The 27,372-nt window shown below is 40.3% G+C and overlaps 1 protein-coding gene across 1 annotated transcript; it reads right to left on the bottom strand.

The window, feature by feature from the left end:
* Positions 1 to 1,972: 1,972 nt before the first annotated feature.
* LOC126593561 (uncharacterized) lies at positions 1,973 to 25,552 on the bottom strand. The gene is made up of 3 exons (XM_050259658.1): positions 24,828 to 25,552; positions 24,603 to 24,725; positions 1,973 to 2,229 (listed from the first exon to the last, which is right to left on the bottom strand). Exons 1-3 carry the CDS (start codon positions 25,435 to 25,437, stop codon positions 1,973 to 1,975), a joined length of 990 nt encoding a protein of 329 aa, XP_050115615.1. The 5' UTR covers positions 25,438 to 25,552.
* Positions 25,553 to 27,372: the final 1,820 nt, after the last annotated feature.

Below are 27,372 nucleotides of genomic sequence, written 5' to 3'. Positions count from 1 at the left end.
TTGAATTCTTAATTACCTTTACTTATGAAAATGTAAGCTCGATCATCATCACCCCTTGCCCTTGTCCTTGTCCTTGTCCTTGTCCTCTTTCTTAATTATACCTATTTGTTTCACGGAATCGGACAGTTGGCTCTCATTCAGACAGAGAGGGGATTACAAATCCACCCATATCTATTTCATTCAGTTGAGTTAAGAGGGGAAAACAAATAGAAAAAACAAACTTTGGATATAATATAATATAGTTGGAATAAGATAAGGGAAATTGATCGTTTATTATATAAGTTGCTGATTAAGAATTTAATGTGGCATTTTGATTCATTAATAATGTGTCTTTTTTTTTTGTAATTAAATTTGGCCGCAAAAACTATCACACTCTAGCATTGCTATCATGAAAACAAAATTTTCAAGAGAATTGATTGATAATCAAGAAAAATACAATATGTCATAGAGGACATGAGGTCAGCAACTTGACCATTAAAGAATTCATAAAAACTAGTCAAAACCTATTACATGGAAGCTTAGAAATGTTTAATTAATTAAAATACTGACTAATTTTTTTTTTTTTGTCTTGATAATGCAATGTAGACCGACACCAAATTTGTAAATTATGTGATGTGTCACTAGTAGGAAATAAACACGTTAATCAACACTTGATAATTCAATCGTCAACAATCATGTCATATGATTTACAAAATATGATTTAACTAGATGGTCTCCCTAGCATTACCCCCTCTCTCTCTCTCTCTCTCTCTCTCTCTCTCTCTCTCTCTCTCTCTCTCTCTCTCTCTCTCTCTCTCTCTCTCTCTCTCTCTCTCTCTCTCTCTCTCTCTCTCTCTCTCTCTAAACAAAACACTTATAGCCTACATGCCTAACTGCCCCAACTATATCCGACAAAGAGTATCTCCGAGAGAAGCTGTAAAATAGAGTTGTAGAGTCATTGTATGTGGGAACATAAAATATCTTGACAATGAAAACACGTCACGTGCATAACTTATCAAATATGAGTACTCTATCCTTGATAAAATACACATACCGTTAGTCAAAAACCTGACAAACGGGCCCACATTCTCTACGAAGGCCTTAGAAGCCCACAATCAACACACCTCCCAACCCAAATCATAGCCAACGGTCCAAGTTGATCACCACGCGATCTATGCAAATTACCTTGATGATATGAAATGAGCTTGCTTATCAGTCTCTTAGTCCATCTCCAACCGACCCGGCCAGAGGGTTATAGGGCTAAAAATAGCTTGAAATGACACGAAAATCGTCTCCAATCGAGGGCTAAGCCAAAGAGCTCGTGGGTCACATCGGGCCAAAAAGGGGAAATCAAGCCAATCGGCTAGCCTAATCCAGGCAGCGAGCTAGCCCCGGGTCGGCTCAAAATTCAAATGTCACCGGCTACCTAGCGTCAACATGATGCCAGCTAGCAATGGCTAACTGACGTCAAGTTACCGTTGGATTTGAATTTATTTTTTTCAGACAAATTTTTTTTTTTAATTTTAATTTTTTTTCCTATAACTACCTAAGCCATTAAACAACACAATCTCCACCCTAGTACTACTTAGGAGAGTTATTCAAATTTAAACAACATTAAAAAAATACATTTAACAACATAAAACTTAAACACCTACTCCATGCTTCTTTTGGCCCAAAAATGTGCAATAAGATCTTGTTGTAGGTACTTGTTTGTGGCACGCGAACGTATCATCCTATGACACCTCATGTACTCATTTAAAGAGATATTACCAATTATTGGATCCAAAGGCAAATTAGGCCTATCATATACTTTTGCACGATCCCTCCTTGACCTATTTGGATTATCTTGGTCGACATTAGACTCTCCATCAATATACCCATCTTGCTCATCCTCCATAATCATGTTGTGTAATATGATGCATGACATCATGATGGAGTTCAATTTATCTCGACTCCATCCTCTTGATGATTCCTTAATGATCTTTTACCGTACTTATAGAATACCGAAAATTCTCTCAACATCTTTCAGGTATGCCTCTTGGTGTAAGGTAAACCACCTTTGGGCGTCATCCACACGGTTTCCAATTGCTTGGAAAAGTGTCGCCCACTTCGGGTAGATGTCATCTGTCAAGTAATATCTCATATTGTACTGACGCCCCTTAATGAAATAGTCAAGTTGAGGTGATTTACCCTCCATCAGGTCATTGAAGAGGGGTGAATGCCCAAGTACTGTAATGTCATTTTGGGATCCTAGGATTCCAAAGAAAGCATGTCAGATCCATGTGTCAAACGAGGTAACCGCCTCTAACACAATAATTGACTTTCTCGATCTTCCACTAAAGCCTCATTGCCATTCGGTGGGATAGTTGTTCCACTATCAATGCATGTAATCTAATGACCCTATCATGCCAGGAAGGCCACAGTCTTCAGCTTTGCAAATTAGCCGATCTAGATCTGCTTGATTTGGTTCACGGAGGTACCCCTTTTTGTAAATCTAAATAATTATGTGACAGGATTCAGCAAGATTATCAAGGCATGTAGACTCAAACATACCATATGTATCATCCATCACATCAGTTGGGGAGGCATAGGCTAGCATCTGAAATCCTCTTCGGTGTATACCGAGTTGGGGTTGAAATAGTTGTTCATCAGAGGCTCATGTGCCATCTCTATATTTCGTGGTTTGTAAGAACGACCAGCAACAGAACCACCCCATTGAGGTTTTTCTTTAGTTACCTCACACATCATGACCCCAGCCATCGCTGCCATATATGTTGTGTTGCGCTATGCTTCATCTTCTTCATTGGACTCCTCATCTTCTCGTCTCATATGTGCCCATTTATCTTCCAATTTGGAACTAGATGAGGACTCTCAGTTGGAATGCGAAGAGGATCCATAGTTGGAATTCATTGCAAATTTGAATTGAAAGAGATATTGGAGAAGGCAACGATAAAGGTGTGCAAATTATACCCCAATATCCACCCTATTTATGGACATTGGAAGCTGAAGATAAGAAGTGCTACGCAAATGAGAATCCTATCTAAAATTTGCACAACCAATTACATCTGGACACGTGGCACTCAAAATCCTATCCGAAAAATTATTAAGATTACGTATCGATAAGAAATCTAGAGAGTTACTCACTTTAGCGACACATGTCACTTAAAATCCTATCCGAAAAATTATTGAGATTACATCTCGAAAAATTATTGAGGTAGTTTAATTTAAGTAACCATATTAATTCAATTAAAATAATAAATTATGTTTGTCCCCCTCGGTTGGAGATGGTTTTTTGTCACAAGGCTATGTTTGGCCTATGGCCCTTTGGCCCCCTCAGTTGGGGATGGTAAGAAATATGGCCTGAGACTGTTAATTAAAATATTAATTTCTTGGAGGGCTATAGGGCTAAAGAGAGCCCTCTGGCCTTCATTTGATTGGAGATAGTAGGCCAAGACTCTCTGAAGCATATTCCATGAATATTAGAGGAATATTTCTCAATCAATCTGCAGACTAGGTAACACTCTACTAATAGGTTCAACAAAACTGGATGCTAGGGTTAACTCCTCAGTTCTCTATAAATAGCCATGGCCAACCACCTCATTTCGGTAATCAAGATCTACCATCACACTCTTATTACTTTCTATAATCTTTCTGACTTAAGCATCGAATGCCCTTTGGCTAACACCTTCTAACTTCATTTGTCTATTTTCTTTGTGTGTGTAGGTTTTCTTCAACTCATTTCAAGGCGGAAATTTGTTGGAGATGAAAAATTAAAAAGATTAATAAGGTAATTTTTCTTTTTAAAATGATTGATAAGAAAATATTCAAAGTCAGTTTGTTAAATTAAAGTGTTGTTGGAGATGAAAAATTAAAGAGATTAATAAAATAATTTTTTGGCATTGTTGACCCCGCTAAACTAGCAAAAATTTAACAAAACTGTTAAAGATGTTCTAACGGAATATAACATCAACAACAATGGCAATGATATTAAGAAACCTCTCTGCCTACGTCCTTACCATGAAAAAGTTCATCATCTTAATTCTTACACAGCTTAACAAAAGTGATATAGTCATTTGGTTTTTCAGTTTTAAGTTTGAAAACTTTGTGTAAATCTAAACTAAAGAGATACATGATCGAGTCATGGACAATCATAAATTTAAAACTGAATAGTTGTCTAATTCAACTTTTAAGTATAAGGTCTTAAGTTCAACTTAACTTGGATGACGATTTGATATATAATTGTGATCCCACTATTTTAGAATATTGCCACATAGCATCCTAAGTCCGGATTACAAGAATTCTTCCAAAGGCTAACTGGGAAAGCCATAGCTGTATGAGTCGTGTCTCTCAAGTCAGGAGGCCCAACTACAGCCCGAATGTGGTTAAATAGGTTAAGTTCTTGTTGAAGATGGATTACTTGTATTGCAAGTCATGTGATACTTATATAAAATTTAAGAGCTCATTTGGTAAGGTTCTATAACATAACTTTCTTGAAAAAAAAAAAAGCGAGATATATAATTTTGCATTTCAAAATCTAAAATGAATTTGGTAATTTAATCAATGAAGATTTTCTAAAACCGAAAATCTTGAAATCATGTGTGGTAGCAATGTATGAAAATGGAATAAACAATATGAATGAAATGTTTTGAGGTCTTACCAAACGTATCTTTTTTTTTTTTTTTTTTTTTTTGTTGCCCAAAAGCAATGATGGTTTTTGACAAGGTGTGATGGTTGAGGTGTAGAGGTACCAATGTTGGTAGGGACATCGATTGTAGTAGCGGTTGTGGTTGTGGTGGTGGTAATGTCGATGGTGGTGTAAGGTTAGTGTTTGTAGTGGTAGGTTGTGATAGTCATTTTGTTCTCCACATGATAAAACGTGTATTGAATGATAAATAATGTCATTTTAAAAAACTAATGAGGGTATTACAGGAAATTGAAAATATTCATTAAAAGTTCAACTCCGTTTTTTATGAAAGCATCTTTAAAAACAACTTACATGCTCATTTTAAAAGTTGTTGTCAAGAGGCCTTTACTTTTGAACAAGGTATAAAATATCGATGATATTGGAAATATCGGTAGTCCAAAAACACGGAAATATCGATGGAAATATCGGGATATTATCGATATCGATAAAAATTGAATAAAAACCACGGAAATTGTAAGAAAAACTTGGAAATTTTTATTGAAACTTTGCAGGATGTTTATTTAGTCAATTATCTATTAGTTTATCACAAAAAATTGGAAGGAAATGCATTGCATGATGGATTTAACTGATTTAAGTTGATTATATAGTTAGCTGGCAAGCATTGTGAGTGTAGAAAATATGTAATAATTAATGAAAGAAGTTTAAACACACCATAATCATTTATATATAATGAATTAGTACAATATTTTACACTTTATACATTGCATGGTAAGATACATGAGTGACTTAGTACCACATAGAGTTCCTATGAGGTTCAAAATTTTCACTATCTTCATCATCTCTATGTGTAGAGTAAGTGTATTGTGAAGAGTAGTCATCAAATGATAAATCCCCAAAATAGTTTTGCATATAATTGTTAACATGCCACCCATATGGATCCGAGATTGGTTGACGTTGTCCATAAGCAAAAGCATTTGAAGATTGAGTCTCAGATTCTTTCCATGAGTAGCTCGATTCCATCCCAACAGGAATGGGATGTGAAGGGTAGGGAAATGGTTGGTTATGAGTATAACCATAGTTACTACTTTTCACTCCAACAGAGCCCGAAGTTATAGATAACGAGTCATCTTCTTGACTTGACAAAATCCCCTTGCCTCTTTCTCTACGAGTATAGTCTTTCCCTATATATGGCACCAATTCCTGGTCCTGCCCGCCTACTGTCATGGTCCTCATCCTGTGTTGCATACGTGAAGTTTGCCTCTCTAGTGAAGGGGCTCATAAATCCGGGAGGTGGTCCAACATAGTTTCCATATCCACCACTACCTCCAGCTCCACTATATCCTTCATCATTCCCACCTCCGGTGGTAGGTGAGTCTCCTAATCTTATAGTAGAGCTATCATTAGTATCAGCATGATCTTGTGGTTGTGTAGGATTGGAAGAAGGTGGAATTCCAGTGTTTCTTGCTCTTGGGCGCAAAAGTTCTTCCAAAGAGTCAGAGTTGCTAGATCCCACCTCCTCCTCTAATACTTTTTCTACATTTATCCCTTCATTACGTGAACTCCGCCTATGTAATTTTACATTGCCGGTCCTAAGCCCGGATAAAGGAGGAGGGGGAGGGCGTCAGGTAGTCGACAGCCGGCACTCCATGATCACGTCGAATCCTTATGAAAATGAATCCAGAACAAAATCGCGCTAAAGCTAGGGCGTCACCCGTAAGTGGCGCGGTGTGTGGCCCGAGCACAGTGATAAGTGAGCAAGGGTCGCTGTATCTCCATCGGCACCCGGATGCAGTGTTAAATGAGCAAGGGGGCCGTAGAAACTTCTTTTCGAATGACTCCACTCAAAGTTGTTTGGGAGCATATGCTCCTATCAACTTTACACGGGACACACAAAAGAAGTACTTTGATCCTATTAGACGGGGGAGGGTGAAGAAGCTAGGACAGAAGGGTAGAGTTCAAGAGAGCAAAATGCGTTTAGGAACGTGGAATATAGGAACCTTAACGGGAAAATCTATGGAAGTAGTGGAAGTTATGGTGAGGAGAAGGATAAATATTATGTGCCTACAAGAAACTAAGTGGGTTGGTAGTAAGGCAAATGATCTAGAAAACTCAGGGTTTAAACTTTGGTATTCGGGCACAAATAGAACGAGAAACGGTGTTGGCATCATCGTGGACAAGACCTTGACACAAGATGTTGTAGATGTCAAGAGGGTAGGAGATAGAATCATGGCAATCAAGATTGTAATAGGACAAGAACTTATCAATGTGATTAGTGCGTACGCACCTCAAGTAGGGTTGGATACGAGTTCGAAGGAGAAATTTTGGGAAGACCTTGGAGACTTGGTGCAAGGAATTGCTCAGACGGAGAAGTTATTTATAGGAGGAGATTTAAATGGACACGTGGGCAGGGAGACAGGCAACTATGGAGGTTTTCATGGTGGCCATGGTTTTGGGGAGAGAAACGAGGATGGGGAAGCTATCTTGGATTTTGCAATGGCATATGATCTCTTCTTAGCCAACACCTTCTTTAAGAAGAGAGAAGAACATGTGATCACCTACAAGAGTGGGTCGTCAAAAACACAAATAGATTTTCTTCTAATGAGGAAAGGGGATCGTATAACTTGTAAGGATTGCAAAGTTATACCAGGAGAGAGCGTGGCTAATCAACATCGCTTGTTGATGATGGATGTACATATCAAAAGAGTGAGACAAAAGAACAAGACTTGGAAGTGCCCAAGGACTAGATGGTGGAATCTAAAAGAAGAAAAACAAGCCATTTTCAAAGAGAATGTAATCACCCAATGTGTGTGGGATAGAGAGGGGGAAGCTAGCCAAATGTGGGATTCCATGGCTAGTTATATCCGAAAAGTAGCAAAAGAGGTATTAGGAGAGTCCAAGGGCTTTGCCCCACACCAAAAGGAATCTTGGTGGTGGAATGAGGAGGTACAAACAAAGGTGAAGGCTAAGAAGGAATGTTGTAAAGCCTTATACAAGGAGAGGACCGATGAAAATGGTGAAAGGTATAGAAAAGCGAAGCAAGAGGCGAAGAAAGCTGTCAGAGAAGCTAAGTTAGCGGCTTACGACGATATGTATAAACGACTAGATACCAAAGAAGGAGAGTTGGATATCTATAAACTAGCTAGAGCAAGGGAAAAGAAGACAAGGGACCTAAACCAAGTGAGGTGCATCAAGGATGAGGATGGAAAGGTTCTTGCTACAGAGAACGCGGTTAAAGACAGATGGAGAGGTTATTTTCATAATCTTTTCAATGAAGGACATGAAAGGAGTGCTTCTTTAGGGGAGTTGAGTAACTCAGAAGAGTGTAGAAACTACTATTTTTATCGTCGAATCCGGAAGGAAGAAGTGGTTGTAGCTTTGAAGAAGATGAAGCATAGAAAAGCAATAGGCCCAGACGATATACCAATCGAAGTGTGGAAAGTTTTGGGAGAGACAGGTATAACATGGCTCACTGACCTTTTCAATAGGATTTTGAAAACGAAGAAGATGCCAAATGAGTGGCGAACGAGCACTTTGGTGCCTATCTACAAGAATAAGGGCGACGTACAAAATTGCATGAACTATAGGGGTATTAAGTTAATGAGTCATACAATGAAGCTCTGGGAGAGAGTCATTGAGCATAGATTGAGGCAAGAGACACGGGTTTCGGACAACCAATTCGGGTTCATGCCAGGGCGCTCAACCATGGAGGCAATCTATCTCTTACGAAGATTGATGGAAAGATATAGAGATGGGAAAAAGGATTTACACATGGTCTTTATAGATTTGGAAAAAGCGTATGATAGGGTCCCAAGAGACATTCTTTGGAGGATTTTAGAGAAGAAATGAGTACGAGTAGCATATATCCAAGCTATAAAGGATATGTATGAAGGAGCAAAGACTGCCGTAAGAACTCATGAAGGACAAACCGAAAGCTTTCCCATAACTGTAGGATTACATCAAGGCTCATCCTTAAGTCCTTACCTTTTTGCGTTGGTAATGGATGAGTTAACATGACATATTCAAGATGATATTCCTTGGTGTATGCTTTTCGCAGACGATATAGTGTTGATAGATGAAACTCAGGAAGGGGTAAATGCAAAGCTTAACCTTTGGAGAGAAGTGTTGGAATCTAAAGGTCTTCGCCTAAGCCGATCAAAGACAGAATATATGGAGTGCAAGTTCAGTGCAAATGGAGGCCAAAACGAGTTAGGGGTGAGGATCGGAGATCAAGAAATACCAAAGAGCGACCGTTTTCGTTACCTAGGATCTATCTTGCAAAAGAACGGAGAATTAGATGGAGATCTCAACCATAGAATACAAGCTGGATGGATGAAGTGGAAGAGTGCATCTGGTGTGTTGTGTGACCGTCGTATGCCACTGAAGCCCAAGGGAAAATTGTATAGGACGGCAATAAGGCCGGCGATGCTGTATGGCACATAATGTTGGGCGGTGAAGCATCAACACGTACACAAAATGGGTGTAGCGGAGATGAGGATGCTTCGTTGGATGTGTGGGCACACGAGAAAGGATAAGATTAGGAATGAGGATATCCGGGGTAAAGTAGGAGTAGCCGAAATTGAAGGAAAGATGAGAGAAAATCGGTTACGGTGGTTTGGACATGTGCAAAGAAGGCCTACTGACGCTCCGATTAGAAGATGCGACTATGGGATAGAGGTTCAGGGCCGAAGGGGTAGAGGAAGACCTAGGAAAACTTTGGAAGAGACTCTAAGAAAAGACTTAGAGTACTTGAATCTAACGAAGGACATGACACAGGACCGAGCACAATGGCGTTCTAAGATTCATATAGCCGATCCTACTCAGTGACTTGGATTTTCCAAGTCTCCAACCGAGAAGTTTTCCTCACTCGGAAAATTAAGGGAACACTACCCCAACCTACATGCTCCACTCAGAAAGCTTCAACATACAAGCTTCAACAAAAGAAAATTCAAAGAACTTAGCGAAGAAGGCTTTGGTGTATTTAACACAATACGTTGAAATGAAGGAAAACTTATTTATTTATATCCCCAATAAGCTACAAATATGTACATATACATGAGTCAAAATAAACAAACAAGATGGAGCCTTCACAAAGGTTGCTTAGGAGAAGTCTCAGCAGTCGGTAGAGCCCCAGAAAGAGAAGGCATCGAAGGGGGATCATTCGGAGCCTCAGTACTGGACAGAACCCTAGAAGGAGGAGGCATCAGAGGTTGATCATTTGGAGCTTCATTACGCGGTACAGCCCCAGAAGACGAAGGCAATAAATGCCTTTGGAACAAACCCACAAATCTCTGATGATCAAGTAAAACCTGACCATCAGTTTCCTTCATCTGGTCAAGCTTCCTCTTCATGTTTGTAGCATAGTCATGTGCGAGCCGGTGCAACTGTTTATTCTCATGCTTGAGCCCTCTAATCTCCTGTTTGAGACTCATCACTTCGGCCGCCAATGATTCAACTTGGCGGGTTCGAGCAAATAGGCGTTGGGCCATATTAGACACAGAACCTGCACACTGAACACTGAGAGCCAGCGAATCCTTAACAGCTAACTCATCAGACCGTTTGGAAAGTAGTCTGTTATCTTTGGGAGTGAGAAGGTTCCTGGCCACCACCGCAGCGGTCATATCATTCTTCATCACGGAATCCCCAACGGTAAGAGGACCAGTATGGGAGACGAAGGATGGGCGCCATATGTTATCTGGAGAAGGCGGGGCTGCCTCTTCAACAAGGTTCAAGTCAAAACGACGGTCGGAGGGGCCAGACATTTTCAAAGGTGTTGAAGAGAGAAAAAGTCGGACAAATCAAGATCTTAGAAGTGCAAGAATGGAGCTTCTACTGGTGGAGATTCAAGTGTGCTTTGGAACTTAATGCCAGCCCCTATAAAAAGCTGCACTCGACGGAGCTTCAGACATCGAAGAGGCGCATGCTCAGAAATCGAAGAGGCGTTTGCTTTCTCAAAAGCTGGGCTGCTTAGAGACCACGAGGGTGATCTCATAAATCGAAGAGGTGTTTGCTTTCTCAAAAGTTGGGCTGCTCAAAGACCATGAAAGCCGATCTCAGAAATCGAAGAGGCGCTCGCTTTCTCAAAAGCTGGGCTCCTCAGAGACCACGAGGGCCGATCTCAGAATTCGAAGAGGCACCTACTTTTCCAGCCTTGTCAGCACCTGTCACACGCACACTCAGCTTTGCGGAAATTATGGGTATTCTGTCGAAGACTTCTGGGGAAGTAGAAAACACATGAATCTTACTGTCCAATCACCCACTTCCCACACGCAACAATAGCTCATGGGTACCACAGATAACTTTGCCAAAGTTCTCTGCCAAAGTTGAGCACGTGAAACTTGCAGCTCCCACTACATCGCTCTGACCAAGAAGGGTAAAAGAATAGCAAAGAAATAGCACTAACAAAGTTTAGACCCATAAATTTTGAAGGTCTAGCTACCATATTATTACCCACAAGGGTAAAGGAACAGTACCACTGCTGGATAATTGGAAAGTCCCTGTGTGTCAACCTCTGTGCCTCGTGGCAAGGTAGACTAGCAAACATGCCCAACCTTTACTCACATTCGAGAAAACACTCCCAATAAGCTTGCTTGCTCCAAAATCGAAGAGGCACCGTCCTCCGAATCTCGAGAGCCAGACTCCCAACATGACTACTTTCTCAAAAATCGAAGAGAGGGTAAAGGAACAGTACCATTGCTGGATAATTGGAAAGTCCCTGTGTGTCAACCTCTGTGCTTCGTGGCAAGGTAGACTAGCAAACATGCCCAACCTTTACTCACATTCGAGAAAACACTTCCAACAAGATTGCTTGCTCCAAAATCGAAGAGGCACCGCCCTCCGAATCTCGAGAGCCAGACTCCCAACATGATTACTTTCTCAAAAATCGAAGAAACACTGCTCCCCGAATCTCGAGAGCCAGACCCTCAGCATGATTGCTTTCTCAAAAATCGAAGAGGCATCGTTCTCCGAATCAATCGAAGAGGCGCTCGCTTTCTCAAAAGCTGGGCTGCTCAGAGATCACGAGGGCCGATCTCAGAAATCGAAGAGGCACCTACTTTTCTAGCCTTGTCAGCACCTGTCACACGCACACTCAGCTTTGCGGAAATTATGGGCATTCTATCGAAGACTTCTGGTGAAGTCGAAAGCACATGAATCTTACTGTTCAATCACCCACTTCCCACACGCAACAATAGCTCATGGATACCACAGATAACTTTGCCAAAGTCTCTGCCAAAGTTGAGCACGTGAAGCTTGCAGCTCCAACTATATCGCTCTGACCAAGAAAGGTAAAAGAATAGCAAAGAAACAGCACTAACAAAGTTTAGACACATAAATTTTGAAGGTCTAGCTACCATATTATTACCCACAAGGGTAAAGGAACAGTACCACTGCTGGATAATTAGAAAGTCCCTGTGTGTCAACCTCTGTGCCTCGTGGCAAGGTAGACTAGCAAACATGCCCAACCTTTACTCACATCCGAGAAAACACTCCCAACAAGATTGCTTACTAAAAAAATCGAAGAGGCACCGCCCTCCGAATCTCGAGAGCCAGACTCCCAACATGATTACTTTCTCAAAAATCGAAGAGACACTGCTCCCCGAATCTCGAGAGCCAGACCCCCAGCATGATTGCTTTCTCAAAAATCAAAGAAGCATCGTTCTCCGAATCTCGAGAGCCAGATACCACATACCACTTTTTCAAAGTGCTCTGACAGAGTTAAAACATGTGAAGCTGGCAGCTCCCACTACCGTGCTATGACCAAGCAGGGTAAAGGAATAGCATTACTACTTGTTGTTAGGGAGACTCCTATATATGTCGACCTCCATCCCCAACGGACAGGCAGACCTGCAAAAATGCTTAACCCTTCCTCATATCTGAGAGGGCACTCCCAACGAAGCCTTTCGAAATATTCAGCTTTCTTTCCCCCCGATAATACCTTTGCAAACAAGCTATACTAGAGCAAGAATATCTCATATCATCAGGGTTAAAAGCAAGAGTATCCTATATCATGCTTTTTCCCTGTCTTTTCCTTTGGCCTTGTTTTTACCTGCAAGACAAGGAGAAAGAGAGCAATCAGTCAGCACTTGAAATCAAGCTCCCAACCAGGAACTGACTGCCTGGAACCCCTTACCTGATTACTTACCTGGCATTGCTCTCGAGTACTCATCTTCAACATCTTATGTTTCCAGGGAAGATACCGCATCTGCTTGAGGAACAGATAGGGCAAGTGCGAAGGATACAAGGAAGCATGTGGAGACAAGCGTAACAGCACACGTGCCTATACATCCATTACTCTGTCAAAAGCAAAAGTATCCCATATCAGCAGGGTCGAACGTACTCTAGATTTGATGGACTTGTTTTGACCCTCAAATTCTTCAGTCGGCCTTATACTCTGGAGGAAACCAGAAAACCCTCCAGCTCAGTTCAAGAATAAGCCTGTGGAAAGTTACTTCTTCAAAAGCAAAAGTATCCCATATCATCTCTTCTCATTTTTCTTCTCTTTATCCTTCATGCTGCTGCAAGATGGGGAGAAGGTGAACAATCAGCCGGAGCTCTGATTGCTTACCTTGTCTGTCACCTCTTTCAGTAGATCCCCTAGCTCGGCGACTTGGGGGACTCCTACTACATGGTTTGTATCGCGCTTGACCAAGCCTGAAACTACAAGTAAGCTTCAAGTGAAATTGATACATTACCTTGTGCATCTCCACCAGTTAAAGATACCACCCCTGGATGGAGGAATAGTACTTCCAGAGAAGCTGCCACATCTACCTATGAGACAGATAAGGCAAGTCAAGATGATACCACACTCCGATACTTAGAAGTTTCGTGATTACGAGATCATTCTCCCACAATATTTCCTAATGTCATTTGTACTCTAATGTCATTTATACTAAATCATTCATTTGTACTCACTAAAGGAGAGCTTAAACCTATGTACTTGTGTAAACCCTTCACAATTAATGAGAACTCTTCTATTCCGTGGACGTAGCCAATCTGGGTGAACCACGTACATCTTGTGTTTGCTTTCCTATCTCTATCCATTTATATACTTATCCACACTAATGACCGGAGCAATCTAGCGAAGATCACAAAAAGCGACCGTTTTCGCTACCTAGGATCTATCTTGCAAGAGAACGGAGAATTAGATGGAGATCTCAACTATAGAATACGAGCTGGATGGATGAAGTGTAAGAGTGCATCCGGCGTGTTGTGTGACCGTCGTAGGCCACTGAAGCTCAAGGAAAAATTTTATAGGACGGCAATAAGGCCAGCGATGTTGTATGGCACAGAATGTTGGGCGGTGAAACATCAACACGTACACAAAATGGGTGTAGCGGAGATGAGGATGCTTCGTGGGATGTGTGGGCACACGAGAAAGGATAAGATTGAGAATGAGGATATCCGAGGTAAAGTAGGAGTAGCCGAAATTGAAGGAAAGATGAGAGAAAATCGGTTCCGGTGATTTGGACATGTGCAAAGAAGGCCGATTGACGCTCCGGTTCGAAGATGTGACTACGGGACAGAGGTTCAGGGCCGAAGGGGTAGAGGAAGACCTAGGAAAACTTTGGAAGAGACTCTAAGAAAAGGCTTAGAGTACTTGGATCTAACGGAGGACATGACACAAAACCGAGCGCAATGGCGTTCTAGGATTCATATAGCCGACCCCACTTAGTGGGAAAAGGCTTTGTTGTTGTTGTTGTTGTTGTTGTTGTATCCCTTCATTACGTGCTTCTTCAACAACTTTGGGAGCTAGGTTGCCTTCATAATCATCTAAATGAAGAGGTCTAATCCATTGATAAAGTTGGTTACCCTATGTATCATCATCTTCAGCAACAATATCAAACACATCTAGTGGGTCACCACGGTCGACATAATATATTTCTGCTTCCTTATCTCGAATTTGAAGCTTCATGTTGTAGTAGCAATAAACTAATTTTTCCAACTGACTATGAGCCAACCTATTTCTTTGCTTTTTGTGTATGAGTGAAAATGTACTCCAATTTCTTTCACAAGAAGATGAGGAAGCTGTTTGTGATAATACTTTGATTGCTAACTTTCTCACAGTTGGTACATCAGTCTCATACATGATCCACCATTCAGCTATAATGAAAAACAATGTTGATAAGCCTAATAACTCCAACAAATTCTATTATAAACTGATAGTGAAATATGTTTACACTCACTAGGAGACATTTTTGTTCGAGCAGCAACTGATGTTGGTTCTCCAAAAGTTCTTCTTGCATCTTTAAATCATGTTAGCTGAATTCAATAAATCGTGTTAGTTTAATCCAACAAAGTAATTATTATATTTTAAGTAATTGTGACCTCATTTCTAAATTGGCCAACTGCTGGTGATGCAGGGTCTAATTTATAGTATACATTATGTACAGCACGTATAAGGGTACCATCATCTCCAACACCGGGTCTGTATTGGTATCAAGGATTCAAATAATATGTTGTTCAAAGAAACACATACTCTAATAAGAAAAATAATACTTATGCAACTAAAGAAACGAATTGCAAATTATGACATAATTTATACCTGCTGCATGCAAATCGTGGTATAATGTTTTATACCATCGGTCATCAATTATCTTTATGACCCATCTTGCACCATGTTTTCTTTCCAAGTCATCCTTCACTACATGCATCAACTCATATATTGCCCCCATAATAGGATACACTTCTATGTCAACGATCCGTAAAACTTTGTAAAGAGGTTCAAACACTTGGCACACATATTCTGATTAAGTCCAAAAAGCATGATCAAGCACTATACTTTCCACCATACGACTTGCATTTGAGCGGCTTAAATTGTGGTTGGCCCAATCCTCACTAGTGAATAATTGCTTCAACCCTGCTTTCTTCTTAAGTAGGCTGTCTAATGTAATATAGTTGGTGGCGAATCGAGTGGTAGCTGGACGAATAATTTCTCCTTTGCAAAATTCACGCATCTTTGTCAACAACCAACCGTGATTGTAAATATAATTTGTGATCATTCTAGCTCTTTTTACGACAGTAGCAATATTCTCTCTTCCCCATTATCTCAAACATGAGATCAATACAATGTGTTGCACATGATGTCCAAAACACATTATGATGCTTCATTAACTTTTTTCCAGCTTTGACAAATGCAGAACCGTTGTTGGTCACGACTTGGACAACATTATGCTCTTCCACCTCCATAATTACATCCATCAATAATTTGTAAATATACTTGTAGTTCTTTATATGGTCTGAAGCATCAACAAACTTCAAAAAAATTGTCTTTCCCTTGGAGTATACCATGAAGTTTATGATAGACAATCTGGTTGGGCCAGTCCATCCGTCATACATGATTGTGCAACCATTAGTTTTCCACTTTGACCTCAACTTGTTAACATACTCGCCAATGTCTTTATACTTCATTTCCAAATATTTGTTTCTTACCTCATAGGGAGTGGGAGGTTGTACTCCAACACCAGCCTGTTGACATCCCAATACCATATTTTTTAAATGATGTGATGATGCCTTCTCAGCAAGGACATTTTCATAGATAAAGAACTTGCTAATTAGACGCCCTATTCCTTCCTTCACATTACCTCCAGTGAAATAACTCCAAACACTCTTTTGACGTGCTTTGGATGACTTATATAAACTTGGGGCTATTGGTGGTGTTGGTTGTGATTCTCTAACACTTGCTCCTCGTCTTATTTGTGCACCACCACTTGTCCCGGAACCTTGTGCTCTATTAGAATTTTATGAAGGTGTTCTCTTTCCCATGCTGACTGTTTGGAGGCACGTAATGCTTGTTTAAAACTGCATCGTTCTTGAGGTCCCATGTCATCATCACATTCGTCCTCATCGTCATCATCATCACTGTCAACCATTTGGCCAATGACTTCTCCTCGTAGCCCAGCTCGAATATTTTCCTTTCCATGTGTTATCTTTTCCTCATGCTATTTTTTATTTTTTAATAATGTGGTGATGAATGCCTTCACTTATGGGGGGGGGGGGGGACATTATCGCATCATTGGACATTATTTCCTGGATCTAATCCACTAAGATGGTACTTAAGTCGTGTCACTCCACCACTCTTCATTAGCTGACCACAATATTTGCAAATTGTGCCATGTTTGTTTCCGTCTATTGGGTCTCCATGTTCCTGATGCGTAAAATAAGTTAACACACAAAATTAAACCCTCTTTTTATCAATTGTAGTAAAGTATGTAAGTAGGGATCGTTCTAGGCCGGGGATTAGGAGGGATTGCTAAATCACTTGGAAACTGACTTGAAAACGTAAAAACAAAGTTTAAAACACTAACTAGACTCAAAGAATGCAAAACTATACTTTAAAATACTTAAACAAACATAAAACTCAAAACAACAACCTAATGACTCAAAACTGCCTAAAAACCACTTTCTGGGCAGTTTTGAGAACCTAACAAGAACTTGGACGAAGTTGGATGAAAACTTGAATCAAAACACTTAGAAACACAAATCAAAACACTTTCTAACTAATCTAAGACTTCAAAATAAAGGGGGATTTGTTTTGGACGAAAATTGAAAACAAAACAGATTGTAAAACATTTTTGGATGAAAAGGATGGATAAAAGGTTAGTTAGGAGGTTCTTCTCCACACATGACACACTTGCAAACAAAATGATTTTCAGTTGTTCTTTCAATAAATTATGAAACTCAACACCCCAAGTTAATTAGATACGCTTAAATTAACCTTCAAGTTCTCCTTAAGTTAATGAATTGGATGGAAAAGCGCATACAACAATTCAAAGCATTCCTCAAAGGTTCCTTACGTGATGAGCACAATAAAGATACAATCAAGAATCATGAAGCACAATGAGAACTATAAGTGTTGACGAGGCATTCGTTACTATGATGAGCATGAAACTAGTGCCAAGAATTCATTCAACGCGATCGTTTTCAAGCGACCTTCACTACTTGTGATTATAAGATTGTAACTATTAGGTGAAACTCCCTCATAATCTAGCATCATATTCATGCATGAAAACTAAGCATGCACTCTCAATCAACATACACAAATAAGTTATCAATCAAGTAGATGAACGAATTGAATCCGCAACTTATGAAATAACAACTGAATGTAATCAAATCATATTGCAAGCATGTACATGGTTTCGAATCACCCCCCCAACTAAGGGGGTTTAGTTCCTCATTCTTGCAATACAAAGATACATAAAATTAGACATTAAAATCCAAGGAAAGAAAACACCTAAAATGCTCCAACTTGGAAAGCAAGTGCATCAATGGATCTCCCTTCCTCCTTGTTGCGGCATGAAGCTTATGGACAGATTTTTGGGTGGATTTATGGTGTAGAATGGATGGGGAATGATATGGAGGGGTTTAGGGTGAGTGTGGAAGAGTGTTTGATGGTTGGAAGGTGGTGGAGAACTAGGCAAAGAGGGTGGAAGAAGGTGGAGTGGCTGTTATGTTTTCTAGGCACTAGAATGGTGTTTTTGGGGTGTTTTGCTTCCTAGGGTATGTATGGACGAATTTTTGTGATAAAATGATGAATATGGGGGATTCCCTTTGGCCAAGGGGTGTAAACATGTATTTATAGGCCCCAAAAACCTTAGAAAATCAGGTTAGGTTAAGGATGAAATGCATGGCAATTTGTGTGTGTGGTGTGCAATGGTCCAAGGGTGAAAATGAAGTAATGATGCAAAGTGTGAAGGGTAAAATGGAGTGGTGTTGTAGCTAGGGAGCATGAATGATTGTGTACATTGCATAGAGATGGAAAGGGAGGTGAAATGTATCAACAAATGGGTCAAAGGTGCAACAACATGTGTTGCACATGGCATTGGATTCCAAATGTGAATGATGGAGCATCAATTGGTGCATGTAATGGATGTAAATGTTGTCTAAAATCTAATGAGTGAAGGGAACAAGAGGTATCAAGCAATTGAGTGTAATAATTAAATGAATTGAAGCATGAAATTAGAAATTATGTAGTGGACAAGAGTGATCAAGCATGGCATGGAATCCAAAGGGAATTCTATGTGGTTTGCATGGCAAGGAATGCAAGTTGGGGTGACAGATTTTTGGGCTATTTTCTTCATCTTTTGGACCATAATTCTTCATATTCTTGGCCTCTTTAGTTCTCAAATTCGTCCATCCACTTGGCCCATGCATTTGCTATCCATTCCAAGCCCGAAACATGCTCCAAAGGCCTCCAAAATGCATCTTCTTGCATACTTTGTCCATAAAATCTGAAAACACACGAAAATGACTTTAAACATTAAAATAACTAAGGAAACACGACATAAATGCACAAGAACAAGCCAACTAAGTCGCATAAATGTGCTCCTATCAAATTCCCCCACACTTAGCTTTTGCTAGTCCTCGAGCAAAACAAAGAAATAAAACGAAACAAAACAAATAAAACACAACCTAAACCTTCCAACATTTGCCTCAGGGATTTCCAATGCACATGACATGTTAAAAATCATTATCCCCACATATTTGAGTCATCTTTACACTTAAGCACATACTTAATCATAGTTACCACTTACTAGTTCACAATTAATCAATTAAAACAATGTTTTTGATGTAGTAACATGCCTTAGAGAATTCACTCAATTCCTTACAAGATATGCACTCAATTTTCACTCAGATTTTCTAACTACACACTCTATACTAGTTATATGTGAGAAGATTGATGTAGATATGAAAACGAACGCTCACATATATGTATCACAAAGAAAGCAATTTCTGGAGTTAATAAGCATGTTTAGATATGATCTCATGAATGGAATGCTACTACTTAGATGCGAGAACCAGTGACACCATATGCTCATATCAATTTCAAACTCCACATATTGAAACGCATGACACTCAAGATGAAGTTAAGGGTTGTAACGGGGCTTGGGGTGATGGCTAACAAATGAAGGATAAGGATAACAATCGTTCTTAAAGCAATAGCAAGTAAAGTAATGAAATTGAAACTTAGAATTCACTTAGATTGCAGAAATCAGCTTTTAGAAACGAAGGGAAAATTCAAACAATATTTAGGGCCGAATTCTATGTTTTGGACCCTTTCTTCAACAAGCAGCACTTTAAAACTCTTTTTCGCATTTTTTTTTTTTTTCAACTCTTCTTTTCTTTTCAACAAGCATAATAACTCACACTTCCCCCACACTTGTTTTCTGCCATACATTAATCAAAAGAAATTCAATTTGAATCATGCTTTACTATGCTTCAAGAACAAGGGTATAGATGGTCCTAAACTAGGCTAGGTAAGGATAATGTGGTTTAACAAAGAATGTAGGCTAACAAGGCTCAATGGGGTTAACTTAAACATATAACGATATGGGATACATGGCAGTTTGGCTTTGGTGGTGGTAACTACACAACTTCATCTTGAATATGTGTTATGCAAATCAATATCATGCTTTGAATGAAATGGGCATGAGTTCTAGCATTTGGAACTAAATGATGAAACGCCTTCTAAGTAGTAACCAAGCAAAGAAAAATGAGATCATGCAACGACTTTAGAAAACAATAATGCACAGATTATCAACTCTCCAAATAACGTTTAGGCTCAAGTCTCACAAGGTTGTAGCGTTAGTTTGAGTTCTTTCCTTCAAGCATGTTACAAAAACTAATTTTTTTTTTCTTTTATGATTACATGTGATTTCATAAGTTATAACCACAACCACGCATAAATAAAGAGTAAATCAAACTTTCATCCATGTTTATAACTCTCTTTAACAGTCATGCAATTACAAACCGAATCCTCATCATTGTGTTGGAAGGTACCCTAAAACACAAATAAGTGCACAAAAGCAACTCTTTTTTGGATTTTCAAAAACAATTTTTCAAATTTTTATGAATTTTCGGATTTTTATGTCAAAAAGCTTAAAAAAAAAAATACTTAAAACAACAAGGAGCAACACTAGAAGTAATGGGTGATAAATCTCTACGAATTTCATGCAAAACAATGGTTACCCCCCCCACACTTAAATCAAACATTGTCCTCAATGTTTCAAGCATATACTCACACAAAAAACAAGCAAATAATAAACGACAAATAAACATGGCAAATATGGCAAAGTAAAAACCAGACAGAGTAGAGTTTAAGAACGCAAATCTGGTTTTGGAGATAGTTGATCTTGTTGACTTTCCACAGCTTTGAACTTGAACTGGATTGGAATTGTACGGCGAAGCTTTGCTCTTTGGTGATGTTGCAGTTCCTTATTTGTTCTCCAAGCAGATGTGGCAGCTTCTCTAGTTCTTCATCTCAGATTCCTTCCGCTGGGATGATTGTGCAAGCTGCATTCTTCTCTGCTTGTTTCTTCTGCACGACGGGCAGGCACGAGGGAGAGGTGTTGGTCTGTTTCTTTCTTCAATCTTTCCAAGTGCCCACCTCTTGCTTTCTTTCTCCTTGTCCCTAGTTGAGGATGAATCAGCACGTTGTCTCCACATGCTTCGAGGTATCATCTTCACTTCCCTTATACGTGAGAGACGAAGTGGAAACATAAGATGATGAGTACTCGAGAGCAGGTGCTGGCTGGAGAAAGGACAGGGAGAAAGCATGATATGAGATACTCGTGCTCTCAACCTTTATGATATGAAATACTCGTGCTCTGGATGGGTTGTTTGCAGGGGTATCCCAGGGGATGAAAAATACAGAGTGACTTGAGAGGGTTTGTTGGAAAGCCATTTCAGAGAGATGAAGAAGTGCTGAGAGGGTGTGCCTTTGCTGTGGAAGGCGAAGGTAGATACTTATAGGGCTTTTCTTCACAACCGGAACTATTCTCTCACTCATTGTTGGCAGCCGGTGGATGGATGAATAGTTCAAATTACGCGCTTTCTGACAAAGCTGCCCGTAATTTCCGTAAAGCTGCAAGTTGCATGTGACGAGTGACGACACGTCTGGACAAATTGATCTTTTGAAATCCGGGGTTCGGCTCGTGGTTTCTGAGCAAGCCCATTTTTTGAGAAATGAAACGCCTCTTTTGAGAAAAGAATCCGGCTTTTGAGAAATGAGCCTCGACTCTTCGATTTGCGAGAGGACGCTTCTTCGATTTCTGAGGAGCGCCTCTTTGATTTCTTCTTTTTATAGAGGCATTAATTTTGTTCCACAACACACTTGAGCTCCCTCCTGTAAACACTCCCTTCTTGCACTTCCGAAATCTTAATCTGTCCGATCTCTTCTTTCTCCAAAACCTCTGAAAAATGTCTGGCCCTTCTGATCGTCGTTTTGATTTGAACCTTGGTGAAGGTGCAGCCCCGCCTTCTCCAGACAACATATGGCGCCCGTCCTTCATATCCCCTACTGGTCCTCTCACCGTTGGGGATTCGGTGATGAAAAATGACATGACTGCTGCGGTGGTGGCCCGGAACCTTGTCACCCCCAGAGATAACAGACTGCTCGCTAGACGGTCTGATGAATTGGCGGTTAAGGAGTCTCTGGCTCTTAGCGTGCAGTGTGCGGGTTCTGTGTCCAACATGGCTCAACGCCTATTTGCTCGAACTCGTCACGTTGAATCGTTGGTGGCTGAAATACAGAGTCTCAAAGAGAAGATTAGAGGACTTAAGCATGAAAATAAACAATTGCACAAGCTTGCACACAATTATGCCACAAACATGAAGAGGAAAATTGACCAGCTGCAGGAAAATGATGGTCATATTTTACTTGATCACCGGAGGTTTGTGGGTTTGTTCCAACCGCATCTGCCTTCGTCTTCTGGGGCGGCACCGCGTAGTGAAGCTCCAACTGATCAACCTCCGATACCTCCTCCTTCCGTGGCCCCACCGACTGCTGAGACTCCGCCGACTACTACGACCTCTCCCAAGCAGCCTTTGTGAAGGCTTTCTCTTGTATTATGCTATGTTTCTTTATTTCCCAGTTTGCTGTTCATTTCCACGAAGTTTAATGTTAAAATCCTTTGCATATTTGTTAATGTTTCAAAATAGAAAGTCACAACCAAAAATAATTAAACAAGTAATAAAATTGACAATCAAGCAGAATAAATGGGTTGCCTCCCTTAAAGCGCTTGCTTTAACGTCTTCCAGCCGGACGATGAACACAATTACTCGCCACTGGAGCCCACGGCATGCAAGGGAATGTCTTCCACAACATGCTCAACAAAGTTCTCATAGATTACATCCTTGAACGGAAATGGATAGTGATGTTTGTTGATGGGTGCGTTGTGTTGCCTAAGGTTCATGTTCATACGCCCACCATCGGGGATTTGCTTGGGTACCTGCACCAAAGAAGGGAACCACCTATCAACTTTAATGGAAATTGGATTTGGATTAGGTGGCTTACCTATGTGTTGTGATGAAGTGGCAGCAACGTGAACATTCTTCCCCATGGTGCATTCGGCCAATTTGAGCATTTTGAGAGCAGTGGCCGTATGGTCCTTGTGCGCCACTCCAATTCCCTCGTCTTACATGGTTCTTGATGCATCCTTTGTGCCTGGTGCTGAACAGTCCAGTCCTATCTTTTCAATTTTATCAATGGCACAACAAGAATGAACAACATTAGGAGTCTCAATGGATTCAGAAATTTTAAAACTAATCATGTCACCACCAAATGCCATAGTGACTAATCCTTTGGCCACATCAATCTTCGTTTGAGCCGTTTTCATGAATGGCCTTCCAAGGAGGATGGGCAATGAAGGGGCATGGTCCGATTCATCCATTTCGAGGACATAGAAATCTGCCGGGAAGATTAAATGATCAACCTGCACTAAAACGTCTTCCAAAACTCCCTTTGGATAAGCGTTAGATCTATCGGCCAATTGTATGATTACACCATCATTTTTCAATGCTCCTAAGTTCATAGATGCATAAATGGAATATGGCATAACATTTATAGAAGCACCTAAATCAAGCATGGCAGATTTGAAACGGGTATTACCAATGACACACGGAATTGTAAAACTCCCCGGATCTTTGCATTTGGGGGGTAGTTTATGTTGCAAGATGGCGGAGACATTCTCACTTACATGTACCACCTCTTTCTCCCGGACATGTTTCTTTGTTGTACAAAGCTTCTTTAAACACTTGGCATACTTCGGGATTTGCTTTATGGCATCAAGGAGGGGAATGTTGACATGCACCTTTCTAAATGTCTCTAGAACATCTTTTTCCTCCTCTTCGTTCTTTGATTGCAAAAATCTGCTAGGAAAGGGGACATTGGGCAGATTAGTGTTCGAAATCACAACATTTGGAACATTCTTACCTGAGGTGGATGGATGGGATGTCTTAGATGGCTGCGGCATGGGTGATGGTACCCTTGTCGTGGGGTAGGTGTTCTCATCTTCTTCGAGTTGTATCTTCTCATCTTCCTTGTTTCTCACCTCTTTTCCACTTCGTAATGTGATAGCCTTTGCAGATTCGAAGCCACCCTTTGGATTGACCACCGTAGTGCTTGGTAACTTACCATTTTCTCGGAATTGCCCCAAAAATTCGGCCATTTGGCCCATTTGCTTCTTCAGCTCATTAACCTCCTTTGCTTGGTTCTGCATTCCCTGCGCCATGGTGGTTAGTAACTGATATGTTTTATCATCATTCATAGACGTACCTGGGTTAGTTTGGGAAGATTGTGCCTGAGGAGGTGGTTGTGGTTCCATTGGCCTTGGAAAGAAACCCGGGGGTTGTCGGAATCCACTTTGTTGGCCATATTATGGTGCATCTCTCCATCTGAAATTGGGGTGGTCACGCCATCCCGGGTTGTATGTATTGGAGAAATGATCATTCCTTGGTTGGTTTTGATTCCCATAACCCACAGCATTGGCCGATTCCTATCCTCCATTCTCAATTAATTGAGGGCATTGATCAGATTGGTGTCCTTGAATGGAGCATACACCACAGATTGTAGTTCCTTGCGTTTTGGGGCCTTCAACCAACTGCGATAACATAGACGTAAGGTTAGCCATTTGGGATTGTAACTCAGAAATAGAACTTACCTCATTGACATGATGTGGCCGTGGGGTGTCTCTTTGCCCAACACCTTCATATTGTTGTGCATTGAGTGCTCGATTCGCAATGAGAGTTTTGGCATCCCTAGGTGTCTTATCCACTAGAGCTTCTCCCGCGGAAGCATCCAACATTTGCCGTTCAAGTGGTAAAAGACCTTCGTAAAAGTATTGAAGAAGTAACTCTTCCTTCATCTGATGCTGTGGACAAGAAGCAACAAGTGATTTAAATCGTTCATAATAAGATGGAAAAGATTCACCTTGGCTTTGCTGAATTCCACTTATTTTTTTACGAAGAAGAATGATGCGAGAAGTTGGGAAAAACTTCTCCAGAAACGCCCTCTTCATACTCTCCCAAGATGTAACTGTACCGGGAGCCAACTCGTATAACCAATCCTTGGCTTTGTCCATTAAAGAGAATGGAAAAGCCTTCATCTTTAAAATACTTCCGTCAACGGTAACCGGAGTCATACTTGAGCACACCACTTCAAATTCCTTCAAATGTTTGTTCGGATCCTCCATGGAAAGCCCATGGAACTTTGGAATGTGGTAGAGCAAACTTGACTTTAACTCGAACTCTTCGGTTTTACCTTGAGCAGCCATGGGATATTGGATACACAATGGTGCGGCATTATCCAAACCCGAGGCGGCAAGCTCCTTGAGCGTACGGTTGTCCATGGCTATACCTTGCTCTTCTCCACCCACTTGTGCCGTGGCCTTCTCTTCAACCTTAACTTCTTGCTCTTCTAATTCAGGCTCGGGACTAGGAGGATTAGACTCTTGCAATTTCTTTTTCCTTCTCAAAGTCCTCTCAAAATCACCGTCAAAGTCGGAGATATGCTCACGAACAGGTTGTGAGCTACGGGTCATAAACTAGTACCTAAAAACAAAGAAAACAAAACAAATCAGCAACTTAAACAGAAACTTAAACAAAATACAATAATTCGAAAGAAAACAATCCAAGAGATTAGCAAAGTTGCTAATCCCCGGCAATGGCGCCAAAATTTGATGCGTAAAATAAGTTAACACACAAAATTAAACCATCTTTTTATCAATTGTAGTAAAGTATGTAAGTAGGGATCGTTCTAGGCCGGGGATTAGGAGGGATTGCTAAATCACTTGGAAACTGACTTGAAAACGTAAAAACAAAGTTTAAAACACTAACTAGACTCAAAGAATGCAAAACTATACTTTAAAATACTTAAACAAACATAAAACTCAAAACAGCAACCTAATGACTCAAAACTGCCTAAAAACCACTTTCTGGGCAGTTTTGAGAACCTAACAAGAACTTGGACGAAGTTGGATGAAAACTTGAATCAAAACACTTAGAAACACAAATCAAAACACTTTCTAACTAATCTAAGACTTCAAAATAAAGGGGGATTTGTTTTGGACGAAAATTGAAAACAAAACAGATTGTAAAACGTTTTTGGATGAAAAGGATGGATAAAAGGCTAGTTAGGAGGTTCTTCTCCACACATGACACACTTGCAAACAAAATGATTTTCAGTTGTTCTTTCAATAAATTATGAAACTCAACACCCCAAGTTAATTAGATACGCTTAAATTAACCTTCAAGTTCTCCTTAAGTTAATGAATTGGATGGAAAAGCGCACACAACAATTCAAAGCATTCCTCAAAGGTTCCTTACGTGATGAGCACAATAAAGATACAATCAAGAATCATGAAGCACAATGAGAACTATAAGTGTTGACGAGGCATTCGTTACTATGATGAGCATGAAACTAGTGCCAAGAATTCATTCAACGCGATCGTTTTCAAGCGACCTTCACTACTTGTGATTATAAGATTGTAACTATTAGGTGAAACTCCCTCATAATCTAGCATCATATTCATGCATGAAAACTAAGCGTGCACTCTCAATCAACATACACAAATAAGTTATCAATCAAGTAGATGAACGAATTGAATCCGCAACTTATGAAATAACAACTGAATGTAATCAAATCATATTGCAAGCATGTACATGGTTTCGAATCACCCCCCCCCCCAACTAAGGGGGTTTAGTTCCTCATTCTTGCAATACAAAGATACATAAAATTAGACATTAAAATCCAAGGAAAGAAAACACCTAAAATGCTCCAACTTGGAAAGCAAGTGCATCAATGGATCTCCCTTCCTCCTTGTTGCGGCATGAAGCTTATGGACAGATTTTTGGGTGGATTTATGGTGTAGAATGGATGGGGAATGATATGGAGGGGTTTAGGGTGAGTGTGGAAGAGTGTTTGATGGTTGGAAGGTAGTGGAGAACTAGGCAAAGAGGGTGGAAGAAGGTGGAGTGGCTGTTATGTTTTCTAGGCACTAGAATGGTGTTTTTGGGGTGTTTTGCTTCCTAGGGTGTGTATGGACGAATTTTTGTGATAAAATGATGAATATGGGGGATTCCCTTTGGCCAAGGGGTGTAAACATGTATTTATAGGCCCCAAAAACCTTAGAAAATCAGGTTAGGTTAAGGATGAAATGCATGGCAATTTGTGTGTGTGGTGTGCAATGGTCCAAGGGTGAAAATGAAGTAATGATGCAAAGTGTGAAGGGTAAAATGGAGTGGTGTTGTAGCTAGGGAGCATGAATGATTGTGTACATTGCATAGAGATGGAAAGGGAGGTGAAATGTATCAACAAATGGGTCAAAGGTGCAACAACATGTGTTGCACATGGCATTGGATTCCAAATGTGAATGATGGAGCATCAATTGGTGCATGTAATGGATGTAAATGTTGTCTAAAATCTAATGAGTGAAGGGAACAAGAGGTATCAAGCAATTGAGTGTAATAATTAAATG

Source organism: Malus sylvestris, chromosome 12, assembly GCF_916048215.2.
Source record: "Malus sylvestris chromosome 12, drMalSylv7.2, whole genome shotgun sequence".
NCBI lineage: Eukaryota > Viridiplantae > Streptophyta > Magnoliopsida > Rosales > Rosaceae > Malus > Malus sylvestris.
Note: the sequence above shows the minus strand (reverse complement) of the source record. Positions and strands in the feature narration are given on the sequence as shown.

Bases quoted from the DNA above. Each gene is read 5' to 3' on its own strand.
- LOC126593561 (XM_050259658.1), bottom strand. From the start codon at position 25,437: ATGACCCGTAGCTCACAACCTGTTCGTGAGCATATCTCCGACTTTGAC. The intron at 24,726-24,827 runs GTGAATCTTTTC...ACTTTTACGAAG, and splicing joins TGGAATTCAGCAAAGCCAAG to GTCTTTTACCACTTGAACGG. The intron at 2,230-24,602 runs GTGTTGGGCAAA...TTGGAATCCTAG, and splicing joins CAATGCACAACAATATGAAG to GATCCCAAAATGACATTACA.